This window comes from Lontra canadensis, unplaced genomic scaffold (assembly GCF_010015895.1).
Source record: "Lontra canadensis isolate GAN:19392208 unplaced genomic scaffold, GSC_riverotter_1.0 scaffold49, whole genome shotgun sequence".
NCBI classification, from domain to species: domain Eukaryota; kingdom Metazoa; phylum Chordata; class Mammalia; order Carnivora; family Mustelidae; genus Lontra; species Lontra canadensis.
Window position 1 is genome coordinate 1692756 of NW_022631043.1, and position 12539 is coordinate 1705294.

The 12539-nt window shown below is 55.8% G+C and overlaps 1 protein-coding gene and 1 pseudogene across 1 annotated transcript; one reads left to right on the forward strand and one right to left on the reverse strand.

Moving 5' to 3' along the window:
- Positions 1-484: 484 nt before the first annotated feature.
- LOC116877077 lies at positions 485-577 on the forward strand (annotated as a pseudogene).
- A 2576-nt stretch (positions 578-3153) lies between these two features.
- Positions 3154-6096, reverse strand: CHRAC1 (chromatin accessibility complex subunit 1). Its single transcript, XM_032873476.1, has 3 exons — positions 5887-6096; positions 4192-4318; positions 3154-3518 (listed from the first exon to the last, which is right to left on the reverse strand). Exons 1-3 carry the CDS (start codon positions 6031-6033, stop codon positions 3397-3399), a joined length of 396 nt encoding a protein of 131 aa, XP_032729367.1. The 5' UTR covers positions 6034-6096; the 3' UTR covers positions 3154-3396.
- Between the last annotated feature and the right edge of the window lie 6443 nt (positions 6097-12539).

The following is a 12539-nucleotide window of genomic DNA, read 5'->3' on the forward strand; positions in this document are numbered from 1 at the left end:
AGGTGTGTCCTGGACTAATGTCTTAGCCTGAGCTTCCATCCCTTTCTTTTAAAATATGGACACTTTACAAGTTGATGGGAGGATTACATGGAAAGGTATACAATATTAGAAGAGGTGTGGCCCCCAGTAACCACTTTAATAATCAGCTACTTTTCACATTTCTGACTAGGAAAGATTAATCTTCATAAACTGTCTTGGTAACCTGATACCAGCAGAGAAGAGGAAAACAGCTCTAGAGACGGTGAAGACGCCAGTTAGCAAGGGACCGTAACCGACAGGCGTGTGGCTCAAGGACCCAAGGAGGGGACCTCCCTAGATAACCAAAGCTGAAGTGCCCAGGTTGGGGTAAGAATGCTGCACCTGCTTACACGCAGGAAACGGTACTGTTCTGGGGATTTCTTACACAGCAGCATGTTACTGGAGGCATATGTACTAGAGACCATGCATGGGTTAAAAAAGGTAAGATTTAAAAATAATTGCTTAGATCCTTTTGTAGTTTGTAAGCGTGATGACCGGGTGTTCACGGTCTTGTGTGACACATGCCTCCCTCAAACCTTGGCACATTACCCATCTGATGTGGAAAAAAAATAAAAGTAAAAATAATTGCTTAAACGAAAAGAAAAATGAAATACAATAGAGAGGGCACCTGAGTGGCTCAGTTGGTTGAGTGTCTGAGTCTTGATCTCAGCTCAGGTCTCCGTCTCAGGGCTGGAGTTCAAGCCCCACGCTGGGCTCCATGCTGGGTGTGGAGACTACTTTAAAAAAATTAAGATATACAGAGAAGATCTTTGCGACTTTGGATCTGATGATACGGTTTTAGATACAAGAAAAGCATGGTCCCCAGAGGAAAAGACTGATAAAGTGGACTTCCTCAAAATTAAGAACTTCTCAGAGAGAAATAATAAGTTCTGTTCTTTGAAAGATACCGTCAAGAGAAGGAAAAGATAAGCAACAGACTGGGAGAAAACATTTGCAAATCTCATAATCTAGCTAAGGGACTGTATTCAGAGGACATACAATTCTCAAGACTCAACAAAAAGAAAACCCAATAAAAAGATGGGCAAAAGATTTGGACACTTAACCAAAGAAAATATGGTAAATAAATAAGAAGATGCTCTACATTTGTCATTACAGAAATCCAAAATTAAAGCCTACCCCCATGAAAATGGCTAAAATTGAAAAACTACCAATTTTGCAGATGATGTAGAGCAGAAACTTGAACTTTACTGGTGGGAATGCAGGTAGCGCCGCTTGAGAAGTTGGGCGGTTTCTTATGAACTTCAATGTTCTTATGAACACAATTCCACTCCTAAGCATATACTCAAGCATGTCCAAGTGGACATCCTCTCTTCACACAAAACCTGTACACGAATGTTTCTAGGGCTTTACCTGTGATCATCAACACTGGAAACCCAAAGTGGGAATTATTTGTCAATTATTTGTCGATTATAGTGGGAGAAACACACTTCTCTAAAGCCGTACCATGGGAGCCTACTCAGCAGTAAGGAGTGCGGCCTGCGGTAACGTGAATGTCCCTGGCATTACGTGTCCCCAAACAAAAGCTGTACCGAGTTCCACTTACATGACATGGGAAAGGCGGGTCAGCAAACCAGTCTGGGAGCCAGGGCCAACCCACTGCCTTTCCGTACGGCCTGTAAGCTTAAGAATGGCTTTTACATTCTTAAATGTTTCAAGAAGATCAAAAGAGTATTTCATGATCCATGAAGATGCTAGGATCCAAATTTCAGCGTCCAGAACTGAAGCCTCACTGACATGCAGCCGTACTCCCGCCCTTCCGTATGCAGCTTGTCTGCTACAGTGCACAGTTCACAGCTGTGACAGGCTAGACAGCCCACACATCTTACAATGTTTTCTGCGTGACCCTTTCCAGAAAAAATTCTGTCAACTTCTATATGGGTAAAGAATAGCTCAGTGGTTGCCCAGGTGAAGGGCTGGAGTGAGTATTACTGGGAGGAAATTTGAGGGGAGGCCATACAACCGCTGAGCCTTGCGGTGTTTACACAACTCTGCATCTGTCAAAGCTCAAAACTGCATCAAAGTGTGGGTTTTTTAAAAATTTAAATATCTAAAAACAAGAGGAATAGAAACGACAGTGGTTGCCTGGGGATAAGGGAAGGGACTCTGGAGGGACAGGGAGATATCTGGGTGACGGAACTGTCCCATATATAGATACTTACATACCAACAGAAATGACACTAAAGGATGATTCTTACTAGATGTAAACTATAACTCAAGCCTTCTAAAGAAGAGAGAGACTCAAGAGCGAGAGCCAAAAATTTATTCTATGTAGAAAAAAAAAGTTTTCTCACAAGTTTCCTCTTGTGAACAGTAAAGACAGTTACTTTGGTTATAAAGAAAAGAAGAGTAAAAGGAGAGGTTTTTGGTTTTTGTTTCTTTAAGATTTTATTTACTTACTTGAGAGAGAGCAGGGGCAGAGGGAGAGGGGGAGGGAGAAGCAGACAGCAGGGAGCCCAACAAGAGCTCAACCCCAGCACCCCAGGATCATGACCTGAGCTGAAGGCAGATGCTTAACCGACAGCCGCCCAGGTGCCCCGAGAGATTTTCAATATACAAAATGTTTTTAAGAAAGATGTGAATTGTGTAAGACTGATGATTCACAGACCTGTACCCCTAAAACAAATAATACACTATATGTTAATAAAAAAATATATACTTATTCAAAGGTAGTATTTCTTTTTGTATTTATGATTTTTTTTTCCTCTGGGAATAAGTGCTAGAAATGCTTAATTTTAAATTTTGCATAAATCTCAGGTAATAAGATATCAGAACAACAGAGCTCTAAAACTAGTTCCACAAAGCATTTACTATAAAACAATAGCTTCTAATAAATTTATTTCTTTACAGTTAATAAAATTGCAGTATTTGAACAAATTGTCAAATTTTCAAATGTAACGTATCACGCATAAACTATGTATTTAGCTCAAACTACATCTGGTTGTTTACAAGGATTTCCAAATATACATCTATGAATTTACACAACCGGTCTCTAGAAGCTCTTCAAAATCTATCTGTAAATTAAAAGGAGAAGCAAAATTGTCTGTCTCTACAGCTCACAGCTGCATTAGATCAGCGGTCAGGGCCTGGGTGTACAGGCAGCTCTCTCGGTGTCCGCGTGCGCCAGAACTGCAGCGAGGGCCCCTCAGAGAGAGGCTGCTGTCTGGGCCACCTTCCTTCTGGCCGTTCATGGTGTGGGCACATCAGGTGCTCTATCTTAGCCAGGAAGGAACCCAATGTACATGAAGTCTCTGGGAAGTCAGGTGTCTGAGGTCACACAGCGTTGTGCTTGCTTCCACGCTGCGCTGCTAATCCAGGAGGTCCTCGGCAGGCTGATTTCTCGAGCACCTCCTGTTTGGTCTAGGATTCTGCTTCGTCCCCGTCATTCCCATCACCGCTGTCATTCTCCTCCTCGTCCTCGTCCCTCTTCTCTTTAAGCATTTTCAGATATTTACTAGCTAAAATCTTCTTTGGTAATATATCTTAAAAACATAAAGCTAACATCAGCAACTGGTTTCGGCAGACCACGAACACAGCAATGCAAATTTCAAAATGTGCTAGTTCCTCCTTTGAGCTCTGGAATAGGTTCCAAAATAAGACAAAATTCTGACCACACTTCTGGGTGAAACAGCAGGAAACGAGCACTGCCTCCTGACCAATGCTGAAGACCTGTTTCCCTCCACGACTGCAAACCACGAGTCCCGGATGTGCTGGTGTGGACTGACCGAGTCGGCTCAACCTACCAGGGACAAGCCCGCTGGGCCTGGGGGCAGATTTAGGCTCCTCCCAGCTGTGGCCCACACAGCTTGTCCACAACAACTACTAGTCTCTGTTTCCGGGGCCAGGCAGACCAGCCCAGAGTTTTCCCTTCAGTGGTAAGGGGTCTGGGGGTGGGTATGCCGGGCTCACCCAGCCCCCCACCAGCCGAACGTCCTTGTGCAGGTGTTGGCTTCATCGCCATCCTAGGTGACCCGCACTGCACACACACTCTGACAAAACTAAAACTGTCTTCCGTGCCCGCTCACGGTAAGCTTCGGCACCCAGAGAAAGCAGGGGTGGGGGGAAAGTCTTTCAGTGACAGCAGGGGAAAAGGGGGAAGACGGCTGTAAATGACCCTGTGCGCGTTTTAACCAGAATGTTGCAAAGGCTGCGTACCTGCGAGAAACTGGAAAGTCTCCAACTCCTCCGCGGTCTTGGACAGATCGGTGTAGGTGAGCGCCTTCCTCTCCAGCCCGCTGCCGCGTCGGTAGGAGCAGGCGGCGAGGTGCTGCACGAAGAGCTCCTAAACACAGTGAACGAGAAGGCAGGGATGCTTCGGGAACTTACGCAGACCGCGACTCGCTGAATTCGGTTAAGACGAGCTGACCGCAGAGGACTGCGGCTTCGAACTCCGGGGGTCAGTGGGGAAGGGGAACAGGTCGGAAAGAAAGCAAGGCTGCATCCGAGTTGGCAGGAAGCAGGCATTTCCCTAACGTTACTTGAGATTCCTGACCTGAGGAGGACATTTAAAGGTCACTCAACAGGGATTATAAATGTTTAACAACAGTTGTTTTAAAGGAGCAGAAGAGCGTTCAGAAGTTCTCGGGTCGGGGACGCGTCTCCGGACTGTCTAACCGCGCTGCGCCGAGGGGCTGCGCGCAACAGCCGAGCACCGAGACCGGGAACTGACCGCGGTTCCCGGGCGCCCCAGCCCGCGCCGGGCCCCCCGCCAATCCGGTCAGTGCGACGTGCGGGCACAGGGAGCCCGGGCACCCCCAGGCCACCTGCGACGGGGAACCCGCCCCGTCCGGCCCCGGGGACGGCCCACGCGCCTCCCAGAGGGCCGTCACTTAGGGGCACTGCGTGTTACCCCCGACTGCTGAGTCACTGGATTCTACCCTAAACCCGTGACAATGAAATAAAAAGGCTGCTCCGGGCGGATCACGCGAGGCCCGCCCGCCCCCGCGCAGGGAAACGGCCCAGCGGCGCAGGGCAACGGCCCAGCGGCGCAGGGCGGCGTCCAAGGGCGGGCTGTGCGTCCACGGCCGCAGCTCCGACGGCCTAGGGCGATCCCGCAGGGGCCCGGCCCCCGCCCCAGACCGAACCGCCCCGCCAGCTCTGGGCGCACCCAGGAGGCCCTGAAAGTACCGGGGGACGCCGCGCTCCGCTGCCGGGACGGGGCGCGAGCGGCGGGCCGGGCGGTACCCCCGGAGCCCTCGCCGTGAGCCCTGGGCCAGGCTTTGCGGCCCCGGCTTTGCTGACACGCCGGGGGGAGACGTCGCAGGACACCGGCAACAGCCCGCATCAGCCCGCGCCTGCCCGCGCCAGCCCGCGCCTGCCCGCGCCAGCCCGCGCCTGCCCGCGCCAGCCCGCGCCTGCCCGCGCCAGCCCGCGCCTGCCCCTGGAGCCTGGCGCGAGGGACGGCGGGAACGGCGCAGTGGGCGGGACGGAGGGCGCGCAAGGCAGGACGGGAGCTGCGCGGGGCGAGGCCGGCGCCGCAGAGACAGGTGGGTAAGCCAGAGGCGCGCGAAGGCGGACGGGAGCGGCGCGGTGGGCGAGGCGGAGGGCGCGCAGTGGAGGACGGGAGGCGCGCGCGGCGCAGCAAGCAGCGACGAGTGGGTGGGCCAAAGGCGCGCGAGGGAGGGCGGGAGCGGCGCGGCGGGCGGGGCGGAGGGTGCGCGCGCCGGGGGAGGGGACCCGGGCGCGTCGTGGAGGGCGCGCGCACCGCGATCCCGCGGGGGAGGCCGGCGGCGCGCGGGCCGAGGGGGGCACCGGCGGCGCGGCGGAGCCCGGGGGGCAGGGCGGGGCGCGACGGTTCCGGGCGGCCCCCGGCGCCCCCCCCCCCCGTCCTTCCCGCGCCGCCCGCCTCACCGTGGCCTTGGCCGTGAGCACCAGCGCCTCCTGGTTGATGCTGGACACCTCGGGGGAGCTCTTCATGATGACCCGGATGCGGGACAGGGGCAGCGACACGAGCCGCGGCTCCCCGCACTTGTCCCGGCCCGCGACCGCGTCCGCCATCTTCGCGCCCCGCCCCGCGGCGGCCGCCGGACCCGCCGCGAGGCAGGCAGGCGGCCGGCCGGCCCGGAGTGTGCGGGAGCGGCGTCCCGCTGCCCCGTGGGAGTTGTAGTGTCGGGGAGGCGCGGCGGCGGGGGCGGGCAGCCGCCCTTCCGGGGCCGGACTACAAGCCCCGACATGCCGCGCGCCGAAGGGCGGCCGGCGGGGCGGTGCTGCCGAGGGCCGCGAGCGGCCTTCCAGCCGGCGGCCTGCGCCGTACGGGGCCGGGGGTCGGGGCGCGGGGGCTCTGGAGGGGGCCGGCGGGGGCCGGTCCGCGTGAGGGGAGCGTCGCGGCCAGAGCGGTGGGGGGACCGCGGCGCGGGGAGCCCCGTGTGCGGCCGGGGGACAGCGGTCGCGGCCTAGCCGCTGCCGGCCAGTGCGCTAAGGGAAGCGGTCGGAAGAGGGCACGGGGGAGGGCTGCACGGATCGCTCCGGCCGCCGGCCGTGCGCAGCCCGGGACCGTCGGAGGGCCGGAGGTAGTAAGATGCGGGTGCGCCGGGAGCCCGCGGTGGCCCAGTGGGTGGGCGTCCTCAGCTCGGCTCCGGTTTGGCCCTCGGGGTCGGCGTTCCAGCCCTGCGTAACAGCGCCCCTGCTTGGGGGCGGTGCGGGACGCAGTGCGGCTAAGGCGAGGTGAGCTGGAAAAGAGAGGGGGAGGGGGTGGCCCGGCAGGCATCGTGATCCCGGAGCTCTCCCCAGGTGAATCCGGAGTCCTGGGGAGAGTCGGGAGGCCCCACTTAGGTGTTACCGGGAGTGCTGGAGGTGCTGCGCGAGAGCGGACTGTAGCGGGGCAGCAGTGGAGGCAGAGCACGGCGAGGGGCTGTTGCTGGGCCAGAGGGGATGGGGGGTTAGGCTAGAGTGAGGCGGTGGGAGAGAGTAGGGTTGGGGACCTCGTTTGAAGACAGAGTGAAAGGTGGCCCTGCCGTGGACTGAGCTGGGGCGCGCTGAGAAGCGCCTTTGCGGAGGTTTGGAGCAGCTTCAGGGTTAATTGCAGAGACACGAATCAGACCCTGGTCATACTCCTCCCAGGTCAGTGGCGAACCGAGCAGCATTTCCAGAAGCCTGGGTTACCGTGTAAGGTTTCAGTGCTCCTGGGGCAAGGTCTTCGCACCCCCCAAATCCACTTCGATTTCAGAGTTCATGTGAAAGGGGGCTCCTGGCCGGCCTGAGGGTAGAGCGGGTGACCCTTGGTCTTGGAGTTGTGAGTTCAAGCCTTGCATTGGGCATGGAGCCCTACCTTAAAAAAAAAAAGTTTATATAAAAAGAGTCCAGAAAACTCAAAGGCTGTCTTGTTTAACCTTTGTGATTTCAGTCTTTCATCACTTGGGTGATGATTACAAACTATAAAACATGTACAGCACGTTTGTACAAGCTTAGTAAGTTTTGAAAATTACTGCTCTTTGTTCTTCTGAAGAGGGGACCCAAGACCAGAGGTCACACACATGGCCCAGATGACTGGCGTTTGGGGTGTTCAGAAAGTTTTCACATCTCCTTCAGCTATCGTGACCCCGTGAGTTCAGTACCTGCCGTGTGCTGTGCCATCACAAGGGGAAGGCCAAGACTGCAAGGACGGTGTTGCCTTACCACTGTCACCGGGGGTCATGGCCCAGACACACATCAGGCACTGCTGGACACACAGGTACAGCCAGTGAGCCCGACAGCTCTGGTCCCTGCTCTCTCAGCTGACTTTCAGGTACGAGGGAGACAGGAGAATAAACAGGGACGTGTCCTACAGGAAGTGCGAGTGGTGGGTAGCCTCTCTGAGAAGTGCTACTCCAGCTCCAGTCTGGAGAAGGGAACAGCCCCGTGCAGAAAGCCTGGGATGAGCGTTCTCGACGGGACAGCCTGTGGGAAGGATGCCGGAGCGGGGAGACTCCCAGGGCAAAGTGGAGGAACGGAAAGGCCAGCGTGGTCGGAGCTTCGTGGGTGAGGCTGAGCGTGTGGGAGATGTGCGGGAGATGGGGTCGGCAGGGTCGGTGGGAAGTGCTCAGGCAGGCAGGTGAAAGCTGTGGCTTCCGTTTGGAGAGTGTTAGGAAGCCATCAGAGTGGAAGGACGAGTAGATCCCACATACAGGGCGGCCAGTTGCCAAGTGATGACTGACACCCTGCCCTGAGCAGCATGGAGGCAGGAGGCACAGCCTCAGCCTCGGGGTTCAGCTCTTGGTCCCAGGAGCTCCTGTCCTTTGTGAGTGGGAAAGCCCTTGACGTTCCCAGGATGGGCAAGGAGCTGCTCCTTGGACACCCACCGCACGGTCTCCTTTATCTTCACAACATCTCGAAAGGCACGCGTCTCTCTTTTTTTTTTAAGATCCCCTTTAAGATTTTAAGTAATCTCAGGGCACCTGGGTGGCTCAGTCGGTGAAGCATCTGCCTTCGGCTCAGGTCCTGATCCCTGGGTGGTGGCATCAAGTCCCACGTCAGGCTCCTTGCGTCTTGAGGAGTCTGCTGCTCCGTCTCCCTATGTTGCTCCCTCTGCTTGTTTTCTGTCTCTCTCTCTCAAATAAATAAAATCTTTAAATAAAATTTTTAAAAAATTTTAAGTAATCTCTATACCCAGTGTGGGGTTTGAACTCACGACCCCAAGACCAAGAGTTGCACACGCCACTGACCGCTGTCCAGGTGCCCCAATGCCCGTCATTTCTGACGCCGCGGCACAGGCTCATTGTTTCTTGGTGCCGCCTGTGTCTGCATCCCAGGCTGCTAGAAAGCAGTTGCCTACACTTCCCGGAGGCCCCTGCCAGCTGGCTTCTGGCTGGGTTCGGCCTGCGGGAGACACGGGTGAGAGACTGCAGCGGAAGGCGGGGAGGAGGCCCCGGCTGGGAGACCAGCACCGGCCGCAGGCTGGGACCATAGGCGGCCACAGTGAACGTCCGCGCACAGCTGGGGGCTTCAGCAGCTGGGGTTTTGCTCAGCGTCGGCGCCCTTGGGAATTCACGGGGTCCTCTGGGCTGTGAGCCAGGGGTGGTGCAGATTCCCGGGCTCCGGGTAGCATCTCCTTCCCCTGCTCTCCTGGAGACCCTTGCTCCCACCTGCAGCTCCCCCATCACCCTGCAGGCCCCTCTCTGAAATATCTTAGGAAGCGTCTGCTCTCCTAATTGAACGTTGGGCTCTGTGTACTTGGTTCTAGGAAACCAACCAAGGTCAGTGGGAATCGAGAGCCAAGGGCCAGTCTTCCGAATGGGTGGTGCTGGTACGGAGGTGACCTCACAGGCAGCCCAGCCGGGAAAACAGTTACTTCACTTGTCCCCTGTTGTTGCCTAGACGGAGTGAGTGCTCAGGGAAGGCAAGGTGGCCCCAAGCGACCATCGTGGTGGGGATGGGGTCTGGGGGATAGGCTGGCTGCAGATTGCCTTGGAGAGCAACGCAGAAAGCAAACCGAAAGCCTTAGACTCAGATCAAGCCTGAAGAGAGCGCCAGCTCCTGTGGTGGTCCTAGGATTCCTTACTTTCGTAGCCTCAGCTGGTGGGCTAAAGATCAGATCCACCTTTGATTCTCTCTGATGCATAATTTCTATGTAAGTTGAATTCACAGGTCTTGTCTGTGAAGTAGGCTGTTGGCTGGGGAGAGTGGGGTCCTGAGAAGTAGAGACAGTTGGGAGGATACAAGCATACCTCTAACCCTCTTCCTCTGAACCTGTTTGTCAGTAGAAGTAGCCCCTGCCTGTAGAGACTGTTTGCCTGCCTGGAGTCCCGTTAATGAGCTTGTTCAAGGTGCTTACCTGGCAAGGAGATGCTGGGTCCTCTCCAGACTAGCCCCTCATGAGCTCCAGTCCGTAGCGAGTCTGATCCCAGCATGCGGGGGACAACTGCAAACTCTGAGGAGACAACCACACAGTGAAAGGGGGGGGCATTTGTGCATTTTTTATCAGCAGATACTTGGGGCTTCAAGTGGTGTCTGTCCAAGGGGACAGAGCATCCTGTGGGACGTGGCTGAGTTCTTCAGTAGAGCTGACTTTCCAGGGATCCTTGTCCAGTGTGTGGGCACCAGCAGCCGGGAATGGCCTGATGGGGTGAGAACAGACGTGTCCTGTGCTGGTGGCACTTGTCATGAAGCACTTCAGCTCTGCTCTGGCCATCTGGCAGGTCCTAGTAACAGGCACAGCACAGACACCAGGGGTTGAAGCACAACTGTATCTTTTCCGAGGAACTAGTCTCCGTCTGAGCAGTAGCTTCTGATGGGACCCTGGCGGAGGCCGAACACTGGAGTAGGAGACCTGAGCTGGGTGTGATGTGATCCACCCCGCCACGTGCCACACTCCACTGTGCAGGGGAGGTGGAAGCCTGTCCCCATTGAGCAGGGCCCAGGAGCACGAGGGAAGCACCCCAGGAGGCGGCTCGGGCACCCACAGCACCTCCTCTCCACCCCCTCTGCCCAATCCCCACGACTGTGGTCCCGGGTTCTCTGTGGGCAGGAGAGGAGGGAAGACAGACCACGTTGACAGAACGGGAACGCCGCAGCAGAAGCCCCCCCACTCTGCCAGTGGAGGCGAGGAATTCCCAAGGCGCACCAGCCTGGATGGAGAGAAAACCAGAGTGCGGGGTCGGCGCCAGCTCAGGGCTGGCCGCTCCCAGTCCAACTGGTGGCCAAGGAGCATGGAAGAGCAACATTGGGAACTTGGCAGGAAAGTCTGGGGAAGGAGTTTGTAGATGGGCCCCGAGTTGGGGGAGCTGTGAGGGGACGTGGGGCCCAGGTGAGTGCTCACCAGAGGAGGACCTTAGTAAACAAGGAGCAGGATGCCCTACTTGGACACGCCACTTACTCTCCCCTTCCAGCTACCACCCTCTGGTGACACCAGAGCCCCCTTGATGGGACTTTTGTAAAAAGCGGTCATGGCCCCCCCCGGAGCTGGTGCAGCGAGGACACAGGATCTTTCTGTCTTTCTGCTTTGTCCTGGTATGTTGGTTTTAGGCCTTGTGCTCGTTACCTCATGGCTCCAGAATGGCTGCGGCTGTTCTGGAGTCTATGACTGTGTTGGTGGGAATGGGGGCAAGGGGCAGTAGGCCAAACGATCCTTGCTCATCGAGTTTCAAGGCTTTAATCTTTTCACTGAGGAAAGGAGGATCTCTTCACCAGTCCCTCCCTTAACTCTCCTGTGTTGGAACTGGGTCATCCGCTCACCCTGAGACCAATCACTGGCCAAGGGAAGGAGACAAGTAGGACTGCTTTGAGCCAATTAAGATTTATACCGTGGGGTTGTCTTCCTGAAATAAAGGATAAGTGATCCCTTCTGAGAAGTTGGGGGCCGGGGGCAGGACATGAGTTTTAAGGCAGAGACTGGTTGGAAGTTAGACGATAACCAGTACCTGCCAAAGTTGCCCACATGTAAAGTTTTGGAGATTTCCCGTACAAGTCGAACTGAAAGAGTGGGAGGGCAGGACCGGCTGTCTGTATAGGGCGTCCTGTGCCCTGGTTTTGCCGAAGGCCCCTCCTGCCTCCCATGGCTCCTGTCCAGCCGCCCGCCACCAGCTGGGCCCTGACTCACGACGCTGTTTGAGAGTGACCGGTTTGCTGGTATGTTCTTCCCATTAGCCTCGCACAGTGTCCGGCGTCTATGGAGTAAATAAGGTCTAAGTAAGCAAGTAAGGTGTAAGTAAGGTGGCGGGGGCTGGGCAGGACGGAGCCCGTCCGAATAAGCAAGCTATGCGTGTGAGAAGAGCAGCTACGGCTTTGCTCTCAAAGGCTTCAGTCTGAGTCTCAGCTCTGCGATCACCAGCTTCCGATTCTCAAGTTCCTAGTCTGTGAAATGAGGATCACAGTGTCTGCTCCCCAGCCTCAGTGAGAAGCTGACGCGAGCGCGTGGGTAGAAAGCCCCAGGCAGGGGCGCCTGGGTGGCTCAGTGGGTCAAGCCTCTGCCTTTGGCTCAGGTCATGATCTCGGAGTCCTGGGATCGAGCCCCGCATCGGGCTCTCTGCTCAGCGGGGAGCCTGCTTCCCCCCCTCTCTCTGCCTGCCTCTCTGCCTACTTGTGATCTCTGTCAAATAAATAAATAAAATGAAATGAAAAAAGAAAGCCCCAGGCAGAAGCCCAGAAGCTCCTTGTTCCTTCCCCAAGAAGGAAGAATGAGCTCTGCTGAAAGGAACTTGAGATGGAACGAGGAAGGAAGGTCTTGAAGAGCTGAGGGCACATCTTGTTAGCTGCAAACGTCTCGAAGTACTTAATAAATATTTGATAATGAGAATAGTGATCATTTCACTTGGTAGAATATAATTACACAAATTGTAAAAATACAATTATGCCAGGCTGTCATTACAGCTAATGGCTTGAATACAGGGATAATGAGGGGCAAACCAGAGCCCACCAACGTGGGCTGCCAACGGCGGCCGCCGCAGTGATGCTGCAGACCTTCGTGTTGGGGTGGGGGGTGGTCCAGGCCAAGGGGAGGGGTGGTGGGAAGTCGGGCTGCAGAGCCTGCTGGTCCAGGCTGGGATGGTGGGAAGTCATAGGAGAATTTTCAGCATGAAAGCGACAAGAGT

Excerpts from the sequence above, each read along its gene's own strand:
- CHRAC1 (XM_032873476.1), bottom strand. The coding sequence starts at position 6,033 with ATGGCGGACGCGGTCGCGGGCCGGGACAAGTGCGGGGAGCCGCGGCTC. Across the intron at positions 4,319-5,886 it reads TGCTCACGGCCAAGGCCACG|GAGCTCTTCGTGCAGCACCT; the intron begins GTGAGGCGGGCG and ends CACTGTGTTTAG. Across the intron at positions 3,519-4,191 it reads GACTTTCCAGTTTCTCGCAG|ATATATTACCAAAGAAGATT; the intron begins GTACGCAGCCTT and ends TATGTTTTTAAG.